General features: G+C 43.4%; 1 protein-coding gene across 5 annotated transcripts in view; it reads right to left on the reverse strand.

Moving 5' to 3' along the window:
* PDE10A (phosphodiesterase 10A) overlaps positions 1 to 26,609 on the reverse strand; it is a 546,650-nt gene that overhangs the window by 113,396 nt on the left and 406,645 nt on the right. For all 5 annotated transcript variants that reach the window (XM_060242109.1, XM_060242082.1, XM_060242099.1 and 2 more), the window contains exons 5-6: positions 17,898 to 17,947; positions 1,952 to 2,092 (exon numbers count right to left, since the gene is read on the reverse strand). In XM_060242109.1, coding sequence (XP_060098092.1) covers positions 1,952 to 2,092; positions 17,898 to 17,947 — 191 coding nt within the window. The remainder of the gene's footprint in view (positions 1 to 1,951; positions 2,093 to 17,897; positions 17,948 to 26,609) is intronic.

The following is a 26,609-nucleotide window of genomic DNA, read 5'->3' on the forward strand; positions in this document are numbered from 1 at the left end:
GAGGACTTCTTCAGAGATCGACAGGATGGTAGTTTTAGGTGTTCTCAGAGTGCTTCTGGAGAAGGGTCTGTGGGGCAACTGGGGTCCTCAATTCTTGACTGGAGTTTTGCCTGGAAGGCAGCTTTAACTTTGGCTGACTGAAGGCTGCCAACCTGAAGCTTCCTCCGAGGGATACCTCCTCTCCTGGGTGTGGGTTTAAAGTGAAGACGGAGATTGCAGCGTACAAGACGATGATCCGTATGACATTCCGCACTGGGCATTACTCGGGTGTGTAAGACATCTCGAAGGTCTCTCTGGCGCACCAGAATGTAGTCGATAAGGTGCCAGTGCTTGGACCGTGGGTGCATCCAGGTTGTCTTCAGGCTGTTCTTCTGCTGAAAGATAGTGTTGGTGATGGTGAGCTGGTGCTCCGTGCAGAATTCTAGCAGGAGGCGCCTGTTATCATTGCAGTTGCCAATGCCGTGTTTGCCAAGTACTCCTTTCCAGGCTTCCGAGTCTTTACCTACTCTGGCATTGAAGTCGCCAAGGATGATCACCTTGTCCTCTATAGGGGTCTTCCGTACGAGGTTGCGTAGATCAGCATAGAACTTGTTCTTTTCTGCAGGATCTGCTTGAAGGGTTGGGGCATACACACTGAAGAGTGTTGCATGTTGCTTGTTTTGAAGTGGGAGGCGCATGGACATGATGCGATCTGAGTGACCTGTTGGCAGGTTTTCGAGTTTGGAGGCAATGGAGTTCCTGACCATGAAGCCAACGCCAGAAAGGCGGCTCTCAGCCTTTGACTTACCCGACCAGTAGAGGGTATAGCCAGCACCATGTTCTTGAAGACTACCTTCCTCAGGGAAACGGACCTCACTGAGAGCTGCTATGTCAATATTCAACCTGAGAAGTTCGTGGGCAACCAGAGCAGAGCGTCGTTCAGGGCGACCACTGTCTACTGTGTCAAGCATGGTTCTGATGTTCCAACACGCAAGCTTTAGTCTTTGCACACTTTGTGAGGCAGGTGCATGCCTTTTCTTTGTTGTTATTTTTTGACCGCAAGTAAGGATGCCTGTTGACCGCAGCTAGCCAACTGGGGTGGGGGAGACGAGCTTTGTTTAGGCCACCTTTTCTAGGCCCCTCTCCGTGTGGAGCAAGCAGTGCTGTCCCTAGATAAGGCTGCTTGGTCGTTCAGGGTGCTGCCGAAAAATGCTTTCGTCTCCGGGTCAGCATCAGGCGACCAATACCCTGAACCGCCTACATGCAGGATCGCGAACTGCGGCTTCCAGTGGCATCTTCCACCTGCCGTTTCACCCCTTGCCCATCGCTGCAGGACTTGGTGTGTTGTGGGTTGTGGATGTGGATATGCCCTTCAGGCCTGCGCAGAGGAATTTTTAGGTGAAGCACAGTGTGCGCGCTACTGGCTCCACCCTTTCACCTTGGGGTCATCTGCCATGGCCCAGTAAGCCGGGACGCCGGCAGCGAGTCCTCCAGGTGGTAGGTGTTACATTAACGAGCTCTATCTGCCCGGGTTTGATGTTAGAGTTTTCCTTCTCTTGGCTGGCGAGGTTGGTGAGCCCAGCCTGCCCATCCGGTTATACCGCCGGACATTCGGTCGCACCATGACGTGGCAAACTCTGTGAGAAACGGGGGGGACCAGCGGGGAGGTGTTGCCACGGATGCAGTAATGCAGGAGAGGCCATTGCAGTGACCATCTGCCAGGCATAGCTGGACAGTGACCACGCGGCATTCACTACACCGGGAGAGGAGAGGCTATGTATTGCGCATACACTTTCCCTGGGGGGGCAGGATACCCCTCCCCCCCCCCAACCCAGTGCTATAATAGTATATCAGCCTTTTAAAATTACTATTTTTAGTGTCATTCCAGTACATAATCACTCGGTCAACTAATTCTTCTGAACAAACTTTAAATAAAATTAAGACAATATTTTTTAAAAAGATGACAATTTACCCCCAAAATATCTTCCACCAACAATGTTCTCCTAGATTTAGCTACATATGCAGATATTGTGGTTCCAAGTCTAATAGGCCCCACAGGAACAAGACGCGGTTGTCCATCGTTTTCTCCTCCTGGTGTGAACATGCAGAGACTCTAATGAGAGAGGGAACGAAATATAAAGTAAAATTAGAACATTTTATTATTTCCACAGTGAATCAGAACTCCCCCCCCCATGAAAAATAACAGTACTCAATAAATGCTTACACTCATTTCTGGAAATGCTAAAATAGGGACACTTTTAAAAAGTTAATTACTTTGTCAGCCTAAAACTTTCCAAAATCAATAATTTAGCAAATAGTGTAGTATTTTTGAAACCAGACCTAACCAGTAAAATACCTAAGCCTTCAGAAAATTAATGTATTGTCTGGGGACTATGTCCCCACACTTTTTTGGAGGCTGCCAGCCATGGGAGCCCCTACCAATACACCAAGGCCTCAGATGGCACAAAGGATCCTGGAGGTGTGGCAACAGCAAAGAAGGCAATGTGTCCCTCCCCTACCCCCAGCCTACTACATGGAAGAGTCAAACAGGGAGGACAGATCCGGGGGGAGCACTTGGTGAAGTGGAAGAGGCAACAGGCAGTCCCAGTCTTACAAAGTCTAAGCAGGATCTAAGCAAGCTCCTTTAGTGGAGGCCAGGGAGGTGGGGCAGAGTCTATCCAGACCCAGAGGGAAGCCCTGTTTGTCCTGGTTCCCAAGGCTGTAGTCAGGATTTTAAAAGTAAGGGAGCTTTTTAAAAAGTTGGGGGCACACTTTCCTATCCACTGTGGGGCTAGTCACTTCTCAGAAGCTTTCTGGGGTGGGGGGAAAAGCTGAAGGCTCTGAAAGTGGCCTACTAGAGGCAGTCAACCCAAAAACTTTGGAGTCAAGAAGGGACTGCACCTTGCATGCAAGCAGGGGGGTTTCCTTCAACCTCCCCCTCCCTCACCACTTTATAGCCAGCAGCTCCAACTGTCCCCCCTCCCTGGCCAATTGCACATGGCTTCCTCTGCTTGCTGCTCCTCCACCTCCCTCCTCTCTGTCTGCTGCTTTTGCCACTGCAGTGCTCTGTGCCCTGCTCAGCTCTCCTGGCTCTAATTACCACTGATGACACTTTGGTGGCTCAGCCATGGCAAAAAAAGGGGGTGAGCAGGCTGCTCCCCCCAGAAAGCTTCCTGGAAGTTGGGGCAGTGCCCCCACAGGTGCCCATGGCTACAGCCCTGCTGGTTCCTGAAAGTCTACAGGGTCTAGAGATTGGGCTGCAGGGAAAAGGAGAGGTTAGGGATATCCCTCCCCCAGGTACCCTTCAAAAGGCAGATTGAGGAAGAGGAAGAGCCAGGCAATTCCCCAGGCTACAAGGGAGAGAAAGTCTTAAGAGAGGGAATAGGGTGCAAGCAAATCCTCCCCTTCCTGATAACTGAGGCCTTCTCAATTTTTGCCAGGGAAAAAGGCAAAGCTGGGGAACACTACATCCCCAGACTCTGTCCCTACAACAAAGGAATCTGACATGCACCTATAATCTTTGGGCTAGTCCATTCGCATAAGGCCTCATCTTCACGCAGCAGTTCACATTACTAGAGCATCTGCACCAGGCCCGTAGCCAGAAAATTTTAGGTGGAGGGGGAATGGAATAAAATTTCTAATGGAGGGGGCCCCTCGCTCTGGTGGCCCCCGCTCTCTCTGCCACCACTGCTCTTGTGTCCCCTATCTCCCCACTGCTCTGGCAGCCCCCACTCCCCTCTGCAGCACCTCCCCTCCTCCCTCCCACCCACCTGGTGAAGCGGCGGCTCCTGGGGCTCTTTCAAGGCCCCCCACTGGTCAGCTGATTGACAGGAAAAGTCATGCCGAGGTCGGTGCTTCTATGCTGGCCTTCGGACGCATTCCGGACCAGCAAGCCGCTGAAAAAGCACCCACCACCTCTGTTCCTTCCTGGGGAGGGAAGTGGGGAGGAAGCAGCAGGCACTTTTTCAGAGGCTTGCTGGTCTGGAGAGCACCCGAAGGCTGACATAGGAGCACTGGCCTCAGTGCAGCTTTTCCCACTGATCAGCTGATCAGCAGGGGGGGCCTTGAAACAGCCCCAGGAGGCAGCACTTCACCAGGTGGGTGGGAGAGCAGGGCTGCCAGGAGAGGCTATACAGGTCGAAGGGGGGGAGTTGGTGCAGAGCCTGCCCCTCCCCCCATGGCTATGAGCCTGATCTGCACAGGCATTGAGACATATCACATTTAAAGTTCACATGTAGTAAAAAATGATATACAAGCGCAAAGATTATGATGGCACCACCATGCGTATAACCTAGACACTGGGACCATATATAGTTTATTTAACATAGGGAAAACTCACAACTGGAGAGGGGGAAAGAGAAGGAGGCCCTTTCTGTTTGGCCTGGCTGGCCCAACTCTCTTCAGGTAACCCATCTGCCACCAGCACAGTACCCTCGAAGCTATGCTAGGGGAGTATTAACACACAACATTTTAATAGGCAGCTCAGGGATTTCTGCTTTAACCCAGTCAGATTTCACTAAAAAAAAGAAAAGAAAAAAGACTGCAACCATTTTCCCACCCAAAGTGCTAGTATGTTTTCTAAGACTCAGCACAGGGTCTTTAGAAAGGATGGCTGTGATTACTAAGAGCCAGCATGGGTTTCTCAAGAACAAGTCATGTCAGACTAACCTTATCTCCTTTTTTTGAAAAAGTTATTACCTTGCTGGATCAAGGAAATGCTGAAATCTTGATTTCAGGAAGGCTTATCATAAGGCCCCATGTACTATTCTTGTTGACAAATGGAGTGCCTCAAGGATCTTTCCTGGGACCTGTTTTGTTCAACATCTTTATAAATTATTTCGATGAAGGAATAGAGGGAATGCATATTAAATTTGCAGATGATACTAAATTGGGAGGGGATCGTAAATACAGTAGAAGACAGAGAGAGGATACAGGATGATCTTGACAGGCTGGAAAACTGGGCTAAAAACAATAAAATGAATTTTAATAGGGATAAATTTAAAGTTCTGTATTTAGGCAGGAAAAATCAAATGCATAAGTATAGGATGGGAGAGACTTTTCTTGGCAGTAGTGTGTGTGAAAAAGATCTAGGATCAGACTGTACCCTGAACATGAGTCAGCAGTGTGATGTAGTGGCTAAAAAGAAAAACTCAATTTTGGGCTATATCAACAGAAGTATAGTGTCCAGACCATGTGATATTATCATATTGCTTTACTCTGCTCTGGTTAGGCCTCACCTAGAGTACTGTGTTCAGTTTTGGGCACCACAATTTAAGAATGATGCAGACAAGTTGGAACATGTCCAGAGAAGGGCAAAGAAGATGGTGAGAGATCTGGAGACCAAGTCCTATGAGGAAACGTTGAAGGAGCTGGGTATGTTTAGCCTGGAGAGAAGATGAATGAGAGATGATACGATCACCATCTTCAAGTACCCGAAGGGCTGTCATATACTACAGGATGGTGTGGAGTTGTTTTCTTATACCCTGGAAAACTGGACCAGAATCAACAGGTTGCAATTAAATCAAAAGAGTTTCTGGCTAAACATTAGGAAGAACTTCCTGAAAGTTTGAGTGGTTCCTAAATGGAATGGACTTCCTTGGGAGGTAGTGGGCTCTGTTTGCTTGGATGTTTTTAAGCAGAGTCTAGATGACCACCTGACAGCAATGCTGATTCTGTGAATTAGGCAGATCATAAGAAAGAGGGCAGGAAGGGTTGCATCAATGCTTAGTTCTTGTGGCCCTTTCAAACATGCCCAGGGAAATGCTGATTGACACTTTGGGGTCAGTCAGCAATTTTTCTGCAGTCCAGTTTGGCAAGGGATTCAAAAGGTTTTTGCAACGGTCACTGGGGATGTATGTGAGTGGGGGAGGTATTTGTGAAGTTCCTGCATTGTGAAGGGGGTTGGACTAGATGACCCTGGAGGTCCCTTCCAACTATGATTCTATGATTCTCGGGCAATAGTCCAAGGCCAGGTTTACCAATATAGTGGACTGGGGTGGGTAGACCTGTTCTGAAGACAGGTTTACCAATATAGTGGAAAGAGGTGGGTGAAACTTGATTCTGTTTTCTCTTATAATGTTTAAATTATTCTTAAAATATAGTTTAAATAGCCTATATTAAAGACAGCACCATAGAATGTTTTTTATTAATTGTAATTGTATTTTATTGGTTTTAAAATTGTAAACGTAAATATTTATATTGATTGTTAGCCGCCTTGAGTCTCCTTGCAGAGAGGGCGGGATAGAAATGTAAGAAATAAAAAACAAATAAATAAAACATTAAATATGATGTAAAATAATTTATTCTGAGATTTTTACATGGAAGTAATCTTCTAAAAAAACTAATTTACATGATAGGCAAATGTAGACTCACCACAACTTTAATACTACTAGCTTTTTTCGCTCATGAGGTAGAATTTCTGCTCACAGCACTGTGGAGCTTAGAGGGAACACTGGCCACCAGCCATTCTGTAGTTCAGAAGAACAACAGGGAGAGAGAATTCAAGGCCCTTCCAGTGGCCTGTCTTGCCCAGCTGATACCAGTTCCTCCATCGGTAATTAGCTATCCTGAAGAAGAGGGAGGGAAAATCAGCAAGACCCCTTCTGAAGGCCTGCTTTCACTAGTTTATATTTAATGCTGCTTTGTCTTCTATGTTTATATTTAATGTTTATATGTAATGTGGCTTTTCAATGTTTTTTTTTAAAAAAGGCTAAACATATAATAAAGACAACCCAAACTCTTGAATAAACAAGGAAACAAAATAAATAATTTGTCAAGACCTACCTACATTGGTGCTTGAAAATGAAGTAACTAATTAGAGTTTATTTTACAATAGTTGTAACTATATCTTAGTAGAGCTTTCTATTTTGTTAAGGGAGGCAGATGCATGTAAATTATTATAATCTATTCATACAGAGTTTAAAGAAACTCCTTCTCCCTAACCCATCTGGCAAAAATAACAGAACATACTGTACTGGGATGATAATCACTTGTAAGCAACTTTTGAGAACTCTGCCTATTGTTATTCTTATGTTCTCAGATGTATTAAAAATGTATAGCATGACAATCCACAAAACCAGAAAACACTGTGATAAGCCTTATGATTGATCTAAGATCATCAAATGTTTTCTGGACGAACAGAAGTGGCAATTACCTCACAAATCTAATGTGATGCTGAGAGATCTGCAAGTAGCATTTTTAGAAGGGGAAAATACACCCAAAAAGAGTGCCTGCCCTTTTTCCTTCCATACTTAACCACAGATTGGTATGGAGGGTATTGTTTTGAATGATGAAATCCAGGGCTTTTTTTGGAAGAGAAAGTCCAGCATGAACTCATTTGCATATAAGGCACACCCAGATGCCACCATTGTTTTGTGCAAGGCTTTTCCTAGAAAAAAGCCTAGCAGGAACTCATTTGCATATTAGGCCACACACCCCTGATGCCAAGCCAGCCGGAACTGTGTTCCTGTGCGTTCCAGCTAAAAAAAAAAAAGCCCTGATGAAACCGCATGAATAAAGGGTTAATTTTCCAATCATCAGATCATGGGCCTGCTCTGACCTGGCTATTGGCTACTATCTTTTTCAAGACTGGGAATTTCCAGAGCTTTTTTTGTAGCAGGAACTGCTTTGCATATTAGGCCACACACCCCTGATGTAGCCAGTCCTCCTGAAGCTTACAGTAGAGTAGGCCCTGTACTAAGAGTCCTGTAAGCTCTTGGAGGACTGGCTACATCAGGGGTATGTGGTGGCCTAATATGCAAAGGAGTTTCAGCTACGAAAAAAGCCCTGGGAATTTCCCATTACTATTTTGGCTTTAGGAAGAGCAGTTAAGAATAAAAAGGAACTCATTCCATTTATAAACGCCACTATACTTGAATGTGTAAATATATCAAACATTTTTAAAATGCAGCTGTTAAATGTAGAATGTATTTAGTTTTAAATTACCAATGAAAACTAAGCAGTCGCTGATAGCTTTTATTGGTCATCAAACTTGAAAAGTAATTATATAAAATATTTCAGTACTACCTATCATAATATTAATCATATTACAAATAATCCAAAGACTTAGATAAAATACCAACTCACAGCCTTTATGTTCTTATAGTCACGGGGGGGGGGGGGGCTGAATTTTAATAAGCCACTATTTAATAGCTACTTATTAGAGGTTGCAGAGTAATTAAAATAAAGAAAATAAATGAAATACTATTAGGTAATAATGTTATAGGCTCAATTTTAGCTCATCTTCAGACATGTTTAAAAAGCCTCTTTTTCTTTAAACTGTCAATGTTTTGAAACTTTAAAATACTAGTTCACATTGGAGCCATCCAAAATCAGCAGTGATAGCTTTCGTAGTTCAAGACATTTCACCAAACAATAGCTTGCAACAACTGTATTTTAGATTTCAAACAATAGTTTGGAGTTTCATTTACAATTAAATCATGATTAGATATGCTGAGTGACTCCATGTACCTGCTTACATCTTTCTTTTACTTGCCTTTCTCCTATCTGAGTCCCCAGATGCTTTCCCAAGCCATTCTACCCTGGTCAACTGAATTCAATTTGGTACCATATCTGTTACTGCGTTGTCACTGGCTGGAAGCAGAGTGGTATAACTAATCTATTTCCGTTCCGGGCTCCATCATCTTGCTGGCAGAGGTGTTTGCAGATCGCTCTCCTGCGACGCCTCTGATCCTGGCTGACGAAGGGGGGTCACTGAAGTGACATCCCCCCTAGGGAACCCTGTTGGGGTTTTCCTTCGGCATGGGACTTTTGCAATGGGACTAGGAGTCCACCGGCAGTGGCTTCTATGTTCTTTGCACGTCCCAAGGCTCCGCGGCCATGGAAAGCTGGCGAAACACTAGCAGGAAAAGATGATCGCCCGATTGCTTCTTCACTTTCACTTCTCTCAGTACCTCTTTGAAGTAGCGTCTTTTTACTCCTAATGTGGTAATTCTGCCTGACAAATAAGTGATTCTTCACATCGCTGGCAATGGGTCATGTTTACATAAGAACGAGAGGCTGGCTCAAGAAGAGAGAGAGGGCCTCATAAAGTTTTTGAGCAATCTTAAATGCTGATAATCATCAAAATTGGACTGAATACCAAGAATAAAAATGACCCGGATAATAATTGAACATTTGTTAAAAAGACTGTGATTAGGCTGCAATATGAACTGAATGTAAATGGGATGTATTTTGGAGAGATCTGTCTCTGTCACCTATCTGCATTTGAAAGGAATTTATTTGAAATCACAGCTGGAACTGTAGTGGAATGTGGATTTAACAGAATCTTGAAGTTATTTTTCAACTTGGATTAAGAGACTGACTGTTTTCAGAGAAAATGGCATAGCCTAGCGAAATATTTTACAGATATCTTATCTTTAATCAGATCTTTGAAACAGGATTTATTCTCACTAACGCAACTCATTAGAGAACAAATGGGTTCTCTTATACTGGAAGAAGGCGTAATTACGAATCCACAGGAGGTGAGTGCTAAAGAGACTTTGTTGATGTCGGTGGAATCGGAATGTAAAAGTGATATACTCCAAAACAAGCAAAAGAAAACCAAGATGGATTCTGGTGTCGCACTAGAAATTCAAGGCCGGAAGTTAAGAGCCAGTGAAGTCAGGTTGAGTAACAAAAACGGCATTGAAGTCTTCATCACGATGTTGGGGGGGGGGGGGTGGCCCGATCACATTGAGAAGAGAAAAGGTACATCCTGACCAACTAATTATAATCTGGAAAGCGTTTAGGAAGGATTTCGAATTTTCCTTTTTCATAGAAGGTTGGATATGGAATCCGGACTAAGAAATGACATTTGACTTTAAAAAGCAAAGTGTAAGGTCTGGACTGTATCAAGTGACTTGTCCCCAGTGTAATATGTGCACAGAAAATGAAGCAGTCTAGAAGTGTTTTTAAATTTTGACAAGAAGGATTGATAAGTTTTGATTTTTCTTTTGTTCAACTTGTGAGTAATTAAATATGTAATTACTAATAATGAATAGACATGTGATTTAAAAAGAACAAGGGTGATTTTAAAGAAGAGGCTGGACTATTTGTTGAAAAGGTGGACACTATAATTGTTTGGTAATTTGGTAGATTTCTTTTCTTTTCTTTTCTTTTTAATGTTATTTTGGAGAAACTGTTTAGGCCGAGATAGATAAGTTACTAAGTGGTATTATTGGTAATTTGTTAAAAACAAAAGTCTGAATTTTATGTGTTTATTCCAGTGCCTTAAATAGGGTTAAGATAAATTAGATAAAAATGGTGTTGAGATGGTTTTGAAATTTCATTTTCTATATACTTATGGGTATTGAAGAAAATGTTTAGATTCATATTGCTGGTATTAGTTTACTAAAAAAAACCCTTTTCTTAGTAATGACAGAAAGGTTGGTGAAATACATGGAGATTTAATATTTGCAGGTAGAAGGATTTGGATTTTTTCTTAATAGGAAGTAGAACTATAATTGATATATATGTAACGTTTGCTTTCTTTCTTCTTCCCCACTCTGTAATTGCCCCTCCCCTCTTTTACATATTTCTGGCATTACTTTTCTCTTTGTAGTTAAAACAAATAAAAATTATAAACAAACAAACAAACAAAAAACTAATCTATTCCCTAGCAGTATCTCTTCCACTTTCCCCTTCTGAACCAGTGCAACACCTTCACCCTGTTCATAGATGAATAAAAGCAAATTTCCAACTAGTTTTATCTCTTCCCAGAACTCCTTCTGGAATGACTGCCACTTGCCTGCATTAGCCATGCCATACATGCCCTATTGCTTGCTTAAATCTAGCCTCACACCTCCCTCATAATTTCCAGACTAGCTGTGGCAAATTCTTGAACATTAAAAATGCAATTCTTTTCTGACACATTCATCTCCCTCCCCCCAGTATCCTTTCTCTCAAATTGTTCATATCATGCCTGACAGGTAGTATATTTCTTTAGTTTGTTTTTTTACTTAATGCTGTACACAGAGTTGTCAAACTAATTTTATGAGGGCCAGATCTGACATAAATGTCACTTTGTTGAGCCCCGCAATGCATGCCATAAAATGTGATTAATTTAATGTTTATAATGCTGTAAATCTCATATAGCCTTTCAATAGCAGGGATTAGGTTATTCATAAATGTAAGGAAATAAATAAATAAAAACAGATGTCAGAGATATAAACTTTACAAAAGTAGTTTCAGATGTCTAATAGCAATAGCGGGTGAAAGACAATAGCAGGCTTGATTGGATTAGGTATGATATGCAGAGGGGTAGTAGGCATGAAGATACTAGCATTGGTAATGAGACAGGAAACCTAGTTCTCAATTCTATCCAGGAGGATTCAGTCCAGGAGGATGCAAAGAATAAAAAGACATAAATCTGACATTAGAAATCACAACATTCAGCTGCTGACTTAAGAGTAGTAGACCTAAGAGGAATTACAACAGGAGCTTAGAAAGAGAGACTGCTGATCTGCAATGGATAATGAAGCTCAAAACAATTACATCCTCCAGGTCTGAACTGAGACCTAGGCCGTTTTCGCACTCACGTTTTACTGGCACCACGACCATCCTGACGCCGGCGAATCTGCATGGCTTTCGCACCAGAAGCTCCGGCGCTCCCAGAAGCGCCGGCTACTTCCGTCGCTAAGCCAGCGCAAACGGAAATCGCAAAGATGCAGGAAAACGTTTGCGCTGGCTTAGCGACGGAAAGCGCCGGCGCTTCTGTTGCGAAATCCATGCAGATTCGCCGGCGTCAGGAGGGTCGTGGCGCCAGTAAAACGTGAGTGCGAAAACACCCCTAGTTTTCCTGTCTCATTACCAATGTGTGCTATTATCATTTGACATCTGAAATCACTCCACTCTCCAAATTATAAGGACCAATCCAAATGTTCTAATTCCTAACCAGGGTCTTTTTTTGAATAAAATAAATCCAGATAGGAACAGAGAAATTCAATATTTTTTAAAAATATATTTTCATAATAAGCCAAAATAGCTTCCTCAATGTGCTTGTCAGAAGAATCCATCCACCTGCCCACTCAACCACCCTCCTTATGAAGAAGTGTGCTTTCCAGGACTTTTTTTGTAACAGGAACTCCTTTACATATTCGTTTAGTTTATTTGATTTATATCCCGCCCTCCCCGCCAAAGCAGGCTCAGCATGGCTCACAATACATAACAGAGTAACAATAAGAACAGTTAAATGAAACATTAGATTAAAACTGTTGTGTCTTGCGTTTCGCCCCCGGAAAGTATAGCACAGTGCACCTGCGGGCAGCAACCGGAAGGGACAAACGCAGCTGCCTATGATGATCAGTGGTGGGAAGTTTAGCTGGTCAGGATTGGACCTAACCAGAAAGAGGGTTGTTCCGGGTAATGTATATAAGAGGGGACTCGGCCCCGCTATTGCTTTCTTGTGATGTACTCGCCAATAAAGTATGTGGTGTTCTAATCGTCTACAAGTCCAGTGCATTACAAAAACAATTACTTTTTTTAAAAAATTTGATGCTAATTTCCATACAATTTTTAAGGATGGCATTCAGTGATCTTGAACATCCATTTAGGCCATACAGCCCTGATGTAGCCAATCCTTCAAGAGCTTACAGGGCTCTTATTACAGGGCCTACTGTAAGATCCAGGAGGACTGGCTATATCAGGGGTGTGTGGTCTAATATACAAAGTAGGTACTGCAACAAAAAAAGTCCTGGTGTTTTCCTACAAAAGCTTATTCCTGGAATAAAACGTTGTTGGTCTTACAGTTGCTATGGTCTCCAACTTTGTTTTTTTTTTCTCTCTCTTTCCTCCTCCATCTTCCTCCCCAAAAGAGGAGGAGCAGCCCCAGAGAAGGAAGCAGAAGCTCTGTGTGTGTGTGAGTGAGTGAGAGAGAGAGAGAGAGAGAGAGAGAGAGAGAGGCTTGTCTTTGTACCTCTCCAGCATGAAACAGGAAGCAGCCACAGAGTGCTCTCTTTCTCTGAGAGAGAGGTGGGGAGGGAAGCAAGAAGCAGGAACCAAAGAGCCACTGAGGGAGCTAGGGAAAAAGCAAGCTACCATGCAGCTGCAGCAGCAGCCCTGGAAACAGAAGCAAGAGAAGGAAGTTGCTAAGGGGCCAGATCTGAGCCCTGGGTGGGATGGATGTGCCCCATAGGCCGCATGTTTGACACCCCTTCATACAGTCTCATTAGTATTCCTGTCTCTGTGGTACATTGACCTCCAAAGGAAAAACCAGGTCCATAACTATGAGCTAATAATAAGATAATCACACCTAGTGCAAACAATGGTTTGCAAACTTGCTTCAGGGTACTAGCAATCACAAACCACCATTTGTCATGTCATGATGTCATGTCAAACTTCCTGTTGGTGTGATTCTGAACTGAACAATGTGGCGGCCACAAGCATGGCCACCTTCAAGAGGGGGTTAGATAAAAATATGGAGCAGAGGTCCATCAGTGGCTATTAGCCACAGTGTGTATGTGTGTGTGTATATATATATATATATTTGGCCGCTGTGTGACACAGAATGTTGGACTGGATGGGCCATTGGCCTGATCTAACATGGCTTCTCTTATGTTCTTATGTTCTTAACAATGTTCACCTTTGTTCTTTGCCAAAACAACAATTCTGAATAAAGCAAGTCAGAAAGAACTATTCAACACAGAAAGACCATATTAATGAACCAGGGAAAACACAACATTGTTCTAAAAGCAGTGTAACTCAGCTCACCTATAACCTGACATTTAACTAACCTCTTACTGCTAAGAATTCTCATACTGCTTTAGCCCCTTTCATAATTAATACAGCCAACATATTATTTTTTATATTTTGATCCAGTCAGTTTTGCTTATGAAAATCAAAAGGTCCACTTTGAATTTTCACATTATAAAATATGCACCACCAAATTATATAACCTGAAAGATTGCAGACCAGGTCCAAAGTACACAGGGTGATAGTCATCTTATTTTGTTTACTTCCCTAGTTTGATGCCACCTGTTCAGCAGCTGATGGAGGTGCTAATAAGCAATGATCTACAGTCACTCACCACATGATATCTTAAGAACAGTTTTTTTTTCACAGAAATGCACAAGTGATGGCAATAATTATAACAAAAATTATAGTAAAAAAAATTTGTATGAACACAGAATATATATCTTGCTCAAAATGACAATACTATTTACAAACATGAGACAGAATATCATTCAGCCACCAAATAAGAACATTTTTAAAAATCAAAGCTACTGTAACAAGCATGCATCAAGAATGAATATTCTGTTTAGCTTTAAAATAAGACACACAACATTTTTATTAAAAATGGATGACATCAGAAAGGCATTAGAAATTACTCGATTCAATAAGAGACATATTCTATCCTGCTTTATAAAATCTTTAGGAGGGTCACTAGATGGCACTATCTATTAGGCAGAATATGTAACAATTCCTTACTTTCAATCTCAGAACAGTTCAGTAAAGTTCATCTGAAAGCATGATCATGCATATATTTGTGGCATCTCTTTTTGTACTGTCATTTTTATACAAAGATCCCATATACCAACATCTACTGCTGGGACTTACTACCTTCAACATTCCTATCATTTCAATTTTTTTCCAGGTAACATAGAAGAACTTTGTTGAAGAAAGTATACATCAACTACACAACAACTAGACAGCAAAAAAATCAAAGGACATTAGCGCCAAAGTTCTCAGATAACAAAAATGTGAAATTACAGATAATAATGTAACATTAAAATTAGCCTTTATACGAAATGGCTGGCGGATGGCCAGTGTAATATTCTTATTTGAACAGCAGCACCAGCAACACACAGGCTTTTCCATTAAAATTTGTCCTCCGAGGTAAACACAGTTAATATTTTGATGACAAAATTGTTAAATCTATGAACAAATATAGTTTGTTGAAAGAAAGGTATTGTTTCATCTAGAACATCTGAGAATATCAGTATGTATTTAAGCAATGTACTTTGAACTTTAAAAACAAAACAAAAAAACCAAATCCTTCTAATAAGGATTCTCCTAAGGAAAATTTGTGAGAGGTTATGGGTTCTCCTAACACTGAGAAGTGGTTGAAAAGATAGGAAACAAAACTTCTGGATAAATATATCCAGGGCTTTTTTTCTTGGGGAACACAGTGGGACAGAGTTCTGGAACCTCTTTATGGAAACAAAATTATCAAAAAATATTTAAAAGTTCATGAGGGGCACCAGTACGTTTCTCCTTCATTTCTCTTGAGAAATCGGCACCTCTTTTTCCAGGGAAAAAAACCCCTGAATATGTCTTTTCCACAATGGAGATGAAAATATAAACACGGTACCTGAAAGAATCCTGTCGGGAGGGAGCATCTTCCCCTTCTCTAGTCCCTTTTTCTAATAATGTTCCCCCTTCTCTCCTTTTACCACCATCCTTTATCAATCAGTCTTCCCCCTCTCTCTCCCATCACCCCTTCTCAGGTAATAATCTCTAACCTCCCCTTTCTCCACCTCCCCTCTATTCCTCCCACCCTTTCTCAATCCCATTTTCCCCACACCACCTTTCTCTCTCCTCCCCCCCCCCTTCTCTTTCCACCATGGGAGCTGCAGCAGCTATCCTTTTAAATTTTTCCCCAGTTTCTACAGCTCAGACTTCAAGGACAAGAAATGCCAGAGGCAGGGGAGGGGAAGAAAGTTTTCACTCCAACTTGCCTGTCTCCAGCACTGCTTCTTCCTGTAGTCTGACCAATCAGAAGCAGGAGGGAGGGACAGCTGAGCTGATGGCTACAGAGACAAGGGTGAGAAGGAGCCTCCTCACCCACTTGCAAACCTGGCTCAGCTATCCTTTTAAAACTTACCCACTGGCTTCTAATATGCCAGACTGCAGGAAGAAATGGTACTGGACACAGGTGAATGGGAGTGAAAAATCCTCACTACCCCACCCCCTGGCTGAGGCATTGCTTCTCCCCACAATTTGGCCAGAAAGTTTTGAAATGATAGCTGGCTATGGAGCCTTGAAAATGGATGAGGAGGCTCCATCTCATCCCAACCTCTGTAGCTGCCAGCTTAGCTGCCCTTCTAAAACTTTCCTGCCAGTTTCTGACCAGCTAAGCTTGGGGAGAAGCTACGCTGGAGCTATGGGGGGGGGGGGAAGGATTCCTCTCATGTAGCTGCCTCTTAAGTGCTGCTTTTCCACATCCTCTTCCCTACCTCCACTTTAGCACATCTACATCTGAAGGGGGGGGGTAACTCCCCACCTTTTTAGCAGGCAGCTTTTTCCAGCAACCTTGGAGGGTTCCCAAGTTTTGAGGGGAGGGGGAATCTCTTCTCTCCATGTGGGCTCAATCAGCGGATATAAGTACCGTATTTTTCGCACCATAACACGCACTTTCCCCCCCCCAAAAAAAAAGTGGGGGGAAAAGTGTGTGCATCTTATGGAGCGAAGGTACCATACGTACCTTCCTGGGGGGGGGGGGTGATCCGCAGCGTCCGTCCCAGCACTTTCCGCGCCTGTCTGCCTGGCTCCAGCTCTGACGCTTACAGCAAGCGCCAGGATCGCTCCCTCCGCCCTCCAATCCCGGCGCTTGCTTTAAGCATCAGCGCTGAAGCCATGCAAACAGGCAGGGAGAAAGCACGCTGCCCCCTCCACAGCCGGCGCTTGCGAAGCGCTGGGTTTACGGAGGGGGTGGGTGCTTCCTCTATTCCTGTCTGCCTGGCTTCAGTTGGCTATAAGCAGAAGCTGAAGCCAGGAACAGAGGAATCACCCCCCCTCCGCAAACGCAGTGCTTCCCAAAGTGCTGCGTTTGCAGAGGGGGGGGGGTGCTTCCTCTATTCCTGTCTGCCTGGCTTCAGTTGCTGCTCATAGCAAGGGCTGGGATCCCAGCCCTTGCTATAAGCAAAAGCTGAAGCCAGGAACAGAGGAATCACCCCCCCCCCCTCCGCAAACACAGCGCTTCCCGAAGCGCTGCGTTTGCGGAGGGGGGGTGCGTCCTCTATTCCAGTCTGCCTGGCTTCAGTTGCTGCTCATAGCAAGGGCTGGGATCCCAGCCCTTGCTATAAGCAGAAGCTGAAGCCAGAAACAGAGGAATCACCCTCCCCCTCCGCAAACGCAGCGCTTCCCGAAGCGCTGCGTTTGCGGAGGGGGGGGGTGCTTCCTCTATTCCTGTCTGCCTGGCTTCAGTTGCTGCTGGGATCCCAGCCCTTGCTATAAGCAGAAGCTGAAGCCAGGAACAGAGCAATCACCCCCCCCCCTCCGCAAACGCAGCGCTTCCCGAAGTGCTGGGTTTGCGGAGGGGGCAGCATGCTTTTTCTGTGCCTCCGTGCCTGGCTGGTAGACAAGCGGCGAGATCGCTCCCTCCGCCCCACCGCAAACCCAGCACTTCGCAGGGAGTGATCTCGCTGCTTGTCTCCCAGCCAGGCACGCAGGCGCGGGGGAAGCACGCCAGTGCCTGGCTGGGAGACAAGTGGCGAGATCGCTCCCTGTGAAGTGCTGGGTTTGCGGTGGGGGCAGAGGGAGCGATCTCACCCTTGTCTGCCAGCCAGGCCCCTGCGTCTAATGGTTCGGAGCGTCCAATGGACCGAAAAATACGGTATCTGCAGTGAGCCCCCACGTGGCTATCAGAATATATGATGATATGAACTAAGCAGGAAGGAATTAATCCATTTTAACAGTTACATGTGTGATTTTTTTTTCCAGAACCACACCTAAAAACGTCAACAGCCTGAGCAAGTATACAGGTGGGCTGAATACCACAGCTCTCTAAAACAAAAATGTAATTAACACATGGAAGACTTTTGGAAGGTCAATGCAGAAAAAGGAACTCATGCAATTAATTAGCACAAATGAAATAACCATTCATACATTTTTATGTCCTGCCAATCTTTGTGCAACATTACATACAGAGCTATGAAAAGGAATTCTGCATATGAAACACAGCTCTCCAAATTCATACTTACATTATTGCATTCACCGAGGAAATACAATGCAAATCCATCAGCATTTGTAGCTGCCAAAGCAATAACAAAAGTATCATTCATTATCAAGAATCAAACGTGCTCATTTGTTAATCTCTTAACTAGCATAAGTATAAATTCTCAGTATTAATTTCATATGTAAAACATGAAAAATATGTAAAATGATACAAAACTATTCCATTGACAGATTGTATACATTTGGAACTAGAGATGATTTTGAAATGTAATTTCATCAGCTCTCAATTGAATCAGTCTCGCAGTTCTCGAACGTTTCTCCTTAAACTGAATTCCATTGCACAAGATTTCCATTGAGCTGTCTAGCTACAGTTTTTTAAAACTCTCATTCTCATCTCTTGTGTAACTGCAGAAAACAAAGACACTATAGGGGGAAAAAACCTTACCTGTTAGGGAGAAGAAACTATACACTTTCACAATTTATTGGCCTTGGTAAATGCTACCCCTTACAATTTCCCTAAGATTCAGGAAACCTTAAAGAAACCTTAAAGCATTTGTCTTGCAAAGAGCTGTCATAAACTGAAAGATCACACAAGTGTCTTCATGTAGCATTCTGTCAGGAATGCCCACAACTGCATTCCCAGTAGATATTCTGACACACTGAGCTTTGGGTAAATTCTTGAATCTCTGCTGGAATCTCTAGGAATGATTTCAGAGTTACCAGATCACACTTGAGCAATCTTGTAATTTAATAGAGATCTGACAAATACACTCCCAATGCTACTTTAATATTCCCTAACCCTTACAAAAGTTACAGGAGTGCATTTACTGAGGTCACTATATTGTAAGATTGCATAGCACTCAGACTTCTCTGCAGATACTGGTAAAAAAAATGGTTTGTAAATTTTGACAGAAAACCTTGGGATCAAATCCTAAACTGGATGGAAAAATGGGAATCCATTCATTCTTATTTGTAACATAAATTAAAATGTATTTAATCTAATTTCATTGGGTTTATGTTTTAAAAAAATCTGTAAATCTTTGTAGGTGTAATCAGGTGACTGTTCAAATCTACACTGGCAACAATAGGCAATTGGACTGTGCTGATCTTGTTTTGTGGGATGCAATAATCAAATAGCTCTCTGAACTGAAATTCGAATTCAAATTGAAAAATATAATGGAACTTGAAATAGTTGGAGAAAAGAACTTCCAATTGCAACAGAGAACACTTTTACTATACAAAGGAGTATAGGGGAGGGACGGTGGCTCAGTGGTAGAGCATCTGCTTGGGAAGCAGAAGGTCCCAGGTTCAATCCCTGGCATCTCCAAAAAAGGATCCAGGCAAATAAATGTGGAAAACCTCAGCTTGAGACCCTGGAGAGCCGCTGCCAGTCTGAGAAGACAATACTGACTTTGATGGACCAAGTGTCTGACTCAGTATAAGGCAGCTTCATATGTTCATGTTCATATATAGCCCTAATCTCACATCTATATTACCAATCCCCAAATAATCTGCCTACAGATGATATTCTTTATGCCCTCATTTTTGGCAGTACAGAATATCTGTAATATTTGTGGGGGAAGGTAAATTATTTGAAAATCTGAATTATATGAGCCAATGTTATTTAATTGCACAGGTTCCCATAGAAATAGGGTTGCACTTTATTATTCTTGTTTATCAAGTGGTCACCTCTCCAGTCACGCATTGATTATTGTGCGTGCACAGGTCTTCCACAGAGAGATTCTGAAGCTCAAAAACCCTAGATGGTGATCCTTCCCTCTTCCTCCATGTTGCTTTCCCACTTTTTCCAATGTAAAAGGAAAGGACCCATCAGTTCCCCTCTGCCCCCTTTGGAGATAGCTGGTCTTCCTTATCATAGTCCGTTATGGGGCAGGAGAGAAGAATGCGTTTTCATCATTGTGGTAGCTGCGCAGTCCCACATGAGAGAGTAGTGAGTTCACTTACCAAATCTTGGAAGGTGGGTGTGAGCTCTAAGTTGAATAATATTTGGAGTACCACCTTTCCAATGCTGCATCTTTCATGGCATCAGTGTCTGTGTAATAGTGTTTGATGAAAGTGCAAATGGAGGATGAGGTCACCATCTTGCTTACCTCTTCTTCTAGATGTCCTTGTTGGATTGCTGCCAAGGTTGATTGTGCCTCAGTGGAATGTGTATAGAGGCATAATGGACAGTTAATTTGTACAAGCTAATCTTGTAATCAGATGCAGGGGACAATCCATCTGGGAATGGATGGTACACAAAATGTATGGCCTGATTTAGAGCCTGAATATGAGATGAACAGGTTGCATTTTCTGTAAGCCTTGATTCTGTCCAGGTAAAATAGCAATGTGCTACTGATGTCCAAAGTGTGGAAAGTATGCTCAGTCTTGTTTTGTCACTGTGGAAAGCATGCTGGCAGGCTGGTATCCATCTGTGGTCTAGTAGTTAAGAGTGTTAGATTAGAATCTAAGAGAGTCAGGTTTAAATCCCCAATGTGTCATGGAAGCTCCTGGGTGACATTGGACTAATCACATGCTGTCAATCTAACTTACCCCACTGGTTGGTTGGAAGGATAAAATGGTAAGGAAAATGATGTAAGCAACTCTGGATCCCAATAGAACAGAAAACCAGGGTATAAATGAATCAAATAAAGGCTTACTTTTCTGCCTCCATTGTGTCTGCTAGTTCACATCCAGCCCATATTAGACAATTGTTCCAGCAGACCTTTGGCTAATACTTTTATTTTCAGTGCCTATTGGTTTACCAAATTTTTCTCTCTGGAATATTCCTAGGTACTGGGAGAAGATTAAGATAACTTAATTAATGATAGATAACTCACTTAATGATAGATAACTCACTTAATGATAGATAACTCACTGAAAGTGTCAAGACAGTGTGCGTTTGCAATAAAAAAGGCCAATGCCATGCTGGGAATTATTAGGAAGGGAATTGAAAACAAATCAGCCAGTATCATAATGCCCCTGTATAAATCGATGGTGCGGTCTCATTTGGAGTACTGTGTGCAGTTCTGGTCGCCGCACCTCAAAAAGGATATTATAGCTTTAGAGAAGGTGCAGAGAAGGGCAAGAGAAGGGTAACTAGAATGATTAAAGGGCTGGAGCACTTTCCCTATGAAGAAAGGTTGAAACGCTTGGGACTCTTTAGCTTGGAGAAACGTCGACTGCGGGGTGACATGATAGAGGTTTACAAGATAATGCATGGAATGGAGAAAGTAGAGAAAGAAGTACTTTTCTCCCTTTCTCACAATACAAGAACTCGTGGACATTCGATGAAATTGCTGAGCAGACAGGTTAAGACGGATAAAAGGAAGTACTTCTTCACCCAAAGGGTGATTAACATGTGGAATTCACTGCCACAGGAGGTGGTGGCGGCCACAAGTATAGCCACCTTCAAGAGGGGTTTAGATAAAAATATGGAGCACAGGTCCATCAGTGGCTATTAGCCACAGTGTATGTGTGTATATAACATTTTTTGCCACTGTGTGACACAGAGTGTTGGACTTGATGGGCCGTTAGCCTGATCCAACATGGCTTCTCTTATGTTCTTATGTTCTTAAGATTTTAACAGATTTAATCTGTTTTAATTATGAACTTTATGGTTCAGTTATATTTTTTTTAATGTTGTGAGCCATGCCGAACCATGCATCGTGGGAATCAGGTGGCATATAAATCTAAAAAATAAATAAAATATGTTAAATTAAAAATAAATAAATCTGGGTTAAATTCTGAAACTATCTTGAACCGGAATTCAAGGGATGGCCATAAAAGTCCCCTTTTCAAAAATTTTGAAGAAGTCAATGAAGTCCAGGCTGTTCATGATGTTCCTCCACGAACAGCCTGGACTTCATTGACCTAACTCTCATATTGGTACCAAGAATACGGTTTTCATACAGAGAAGTCTAAGTGAGCAAGTGGCCACAGATCTGAAAGGTATGCCCACAGTAAGAGAGTCCACTGGGAATAGAGTACAGACTAATGGAAACTGGTTTAACAAGCCTTTAAGAAACACATTGGATTCCCGTTGGGCAAAGGTTTGTTTTCCCTTGATGTATGTATGGAAGCATGCTATGGCCAACAGGTGTACTTTGACCAACCACCCTGTGGACTAAGTGTGGGAGGTAGTCAAAAATTTGAACAAGAGAGCATGATCCTGGTGCTCTGTTTCTGGTAGGCCTATGATGAAAAGTGCTTCCATTCTGCAGAGTATGAGCACCACATTGAAGGCTTTTTAACATTTAGCAGTACCTGTTTCACGGGTTCTGGGAAAACAACTGTAAGGGAATGAATGAGCCATGCTGTCAAATGCAGGTTGTATGATATGTTCAGGTGCAGGAATGGGCACTGCCACAGAAAGTTGTGGTAGGGTGGGAGGATGTGATATTTCCTTTGAAACATCTTGAGCAATGTGGGAAACCATGCTTGACTAAATCAGAACAGAGATATTACTATGGCTGTCATTTTTCTCTGGTCTCATCTTGCACAGCATTCATGCAATCAACAGGAGCAGGAGGAAGGCATAATACATGCCCCCTCTCTACTGATTTGGAAGGTGTCTCCCAGTGTAGGGTTGCCAGGAACAAAACAAAGCACATTTCTTGTTTGCCTTTGTGTGCCTATTGTTGGGAAACTGGGAGGAGGAAATAATCATTCACTTCCCATTCATGAGGCACTAAGGAAGTATGATCAAGGAAGTGTGTGATGTGCTTGCTGCTTCCTGCTATGTGCACCACATGGATTGTGAATCCATGAAGGTTGCACCATTTCCACATTTCGGATGTCAGGAGCCACAAGGCTGATGAGTCTGTGCCACCTTGTTTGTTTATATAGAACATTGCTATTATCTGTTAGGACCTGAATATTCTTCCTCCTTGGGTGGGACTGAAGGGCAGACAGTGCTAAGTAGACAGCCTAGGCATTTATTTCTCACAAGTAGACCAAACACTGCTGGCTAAAAGTTACTCTCCATAATTACCACAGCCTGCAAGGCATCTGTAGTAAGGGTGGCCAGTAGGACAGGGAGTATATGACATGTCTTGAGGACATTCAGTTTTCTGGATTGGGGTTACAGAGGCTGTCAAAGACCCTTAGGAATCAAAGCTGCAGGGTGTACACATGTAGTCTGGTGTATGGGACTGCTGCTGTGGTGGATGCCACTAGCCCCAGAAGTCTTTGAAAAATGTTGTGGATTGGAACCAGAAATGACTGCAATGAAATACCCCTAAACCTATAGCTAGGATTCTGTCTGGGGGCAGAAAGGCCTTCATTGGGAATGAATCTACTAGACTACCCTTTGGGTAGATTCCAATCTGGACTTTTTGAAATTAACTTGTAACCAGAGCTTGTAAACCAGAGTGAAATGGTTGTGGCTGGGCTGTGGGTCACACAATCTGCCACAAGCTTGGCAGAGAAGATCTGGTGCTTGGAGAGCTTTGATGTCTCTATTGCCAGGAGCTTGATGAGTCTGAATGACAGTGTTTCCAGATATGGAGCGATGCTACCCCACAGGAACAGTTAGCATCTGGCTATTATGCACTGGTAATTGGCAATCTTGAAACTCAAGGTGAAGGAAGCTTAAATCTTTCAGCCTACTCTATCAAGCTTGCAGCCTTTTCTGTCAACAGGTGCTGAGCACTGCATGCCTTTGCTTCTTCCCAGAATGGAGTCTACCACTATGGCACTGGCAATGGGATGCTGGAATAGAAAAGGATCTATATATGAGCCTGCCTTTGGCGGGGGAGGGCGGGATACAAAAATAAATTATTATTATTATTATTATTATTATTATTATTATTATTATTATTATTATTATTATTATTATTATTATTATTATTATTATTATTATTATTATACTGGTTATCAATTCTGTTGGCTGACTGTGGCATAGAGGCAGGCTTGAACCATGGCCCTACAGTTACTTCTAACAGTCCTGCTACAACAGAAAAGGTGATTGGACAAGTGGTGTTGGAATGTATCACCTTGAAAATCAGATCTGTGGCCCTCTGAGGAGGTACAGGATATGTCAATTTTTAGTGAACACCATATGGGCAGTTTACTCACTCTAGAGCATAAAGTCCAGGAGAATAAATGGATGGCTCTGGAAACTGGCCACAGGGTACAGTTCTGGGGTAAAATCAAAGTTCTGTTCATTATATGGCAAATGATCACTCACAATAGGATTGAAAGTCCAGTCTTGGTGCCAACAGAGAATCAGGATGCCCTCTGGACATTATTGGGGGTCTTTTATGGCATTAGTTGAATCAGGACTGAGAGGAGCATATGAATCCCAGTTTTGGTCCTAATAGTATGCAATGTACAGAAACTCTAAACAGGATCTCAGGGAAGAAACAGGAAGGTCAGATTCAACTGATGTGTCAAATCCAATTACTGAGACAACAAAGGATGACAACAGGATAGTCCAGAATCAATCAGTCTGCTTTCCAATACTGATGGAACTGACATCCGAGATCGAAAGAAAGCCTTACAAAATTACCTGTTTGTATGCCATTGGTAAGTGTTTGGTGATGAATTTGAGAAGTAAAGGAGCTGTGGGCTTATGATCAGAGGAAGACGAGGACCTGAATTCTTTGGACAACACTTTTTCTGCATGCTTGTTATGTGCTTTTTAAGGGGAGACTCTCAAGTTCTTCTGCTAGGAGATGATTTTGTGTCATGGTCAGAGCCAAGGGTTCTGAAACCAGTCTCAGATCAATCAGAGCCAATGACAATCAGACCCACATCCCTGGATTCAGTCTTGACATTGGATGACTGTCAGGAGCAGTGCCAAACAAAGTTTTCCCCTCAACAGCGGCTTTCACAAGCAATGTACTGTCAAGTCTCACTTTAGAAGAAGAAGAAGATATTGGATTTATATCCCGCCCTTCACTCCGAAGAGTCTCAGAGCGGCTCACAATCTCCTTTACCTTCCTCCCCCACAACAGACACCCTGTGAGGTGGGTGGGGCTAAGAGAGCTCTTACAGCAGCTGCCCTTTCAAGGACAACCTCTGCCAGGGCTATGGCTAACCCAAGGCCATTCCAGCAGGTGCAAGTGGAAGAGTGGGGAATCAAACCCGGTTCTCCCAGATAAGAGTCCACACACTTAACCACTACACCAAACTGGCTTTAGGAGTTAACTTCTGCATCCCAGGCACATTAAGATATCCTGATCTTCATCAAGGCATGGCACAGGTATGGTTGCCCATATAGGGGAAAGACAGGTTGATTACCTGTAACTGTAGATCTTCAAGTGGTCATCTGTGCATTCACACTCATATGATATAGCGCCTGCGCCGATCCCCCGAACCGGTACCTAAAAAGCCCGGGATTTTTTCACACTCGGCACCAGTGAGCATGCGCAGGCATCCCAGTACGCATGCTCACCGGAGCCAGCGCAAGGATCCCACCAGTTCCTTCTTGACCGCTGCAAGCCCCTAACATAGGGAGACCATCAGCAGTGGGGAAGGAGGGCGGGTAGTGTGAATGCAAAGATGACCACTCAAAGATCTACAGTTACAGGTAAGCAACCTGTCTATCTTCTTCATGGTCTCTGTGCTTCACACTCATGGGAGATTAGCAAGCAAGACATACCTGGAGACAGGAAAACGGTCAACCAGAAGAGACAGCTTGCAGCACCGCAGCTCCCAGAAGAGTCCTCTGCTGAACATGCACATCCAGAGTGTAGTGCTTCATGAAAGCATGCGGAGAGGACCAGGTGGCAGCCTTGCACACGTCTGTCAGGGAAAAGCCTTTCAGGAATGCCACTAACGTCGCCATCGCTCTAGTAGAGTGTCCACGAATGGGCCCAGGCAACAGCTTCTTTGCCAGCAGGTAGCACAGTTTGATGGTCTCAGTGAGCCACTTCGAAAGCCGCTGAGATGAAATTCTGGAGCCCAACTTAGGAGCAGCATAAGAAACAAAAAGATGCTGGTCCTGACAGAAACTCTTAGAGCGACTCAAATAAAACAATAACGCACGCTTAACGTCCAAAGCGTGCCACCGACATTCCTCATCCGAGGAAGGCATGGGATAAAACGTGGGTAGCCAAACATCCAACTTAAGGTGAAACTGAGAAACCACCTTGGGAAGAAAAGAAACATCAGGAGCCAACGACACTCCAGACTCCTGTAAAACTAAATATGGGTAGTCACAACGCATAGCAATGAGCTCCCCTACACGGCGTGCAGATGTGATTGCTACCAAAAAAGCAGTCTTCCAAGACAGAAGCTGTAGCAAACATGTTGCCATTGGCTCGAAGGGACGCCAAGTCAACCAGTTCAACACTAAACTCAAATCCCACAGCTGTGGGGTTGACCTTGACGGGGGATGCAATCTGAGCAGACCCTTTAGAAATCTCTTAGAATGAGGGTGCGCAAAACCTGAATGCCCCTCCATGGACTCGTGGTATGCTGATATTGCTGATAAATAAACTTTAACAGAAGAAAAGGAAAGTCCAGCTTTCACCAGCGATAACAGAAAATCAAAAATCACCGACAGCCCCACCCGTTGGGGTGAGACTGCATTGTCAGCCAAAAACTGAAGAAACTTTCCCCACTTCCCATCATAGGAAGCACAGGTAGACAACTTCCTACTATTTAGGAAGATGTGTTGGACTCTGCTGGAGAACTCACAAGGTCTATGAACCACGCCATCAGCTTCAGATGAGGCACGTTGTGATGGAAAACGTGACCGTCCTGGGCTGACAGAGGGTCCGGTTCCGCCG

Source organism: Heteronotia binoei, chromosome 1 (assembly GCF_032191835.1).
Source record: "Heteronotia binoei isolate CCM8104 ecotype False Entrance Well chromosome 1, APGP_CSIRO_Hbin_v1, whole genome shotgun sequence".
Lineage (NCBI taxonomy): Eukaryota > Metazoa > Chordata > Lepidosauria > Squamata > Gekkonidae > Heteronotia > Heteronotia binoei.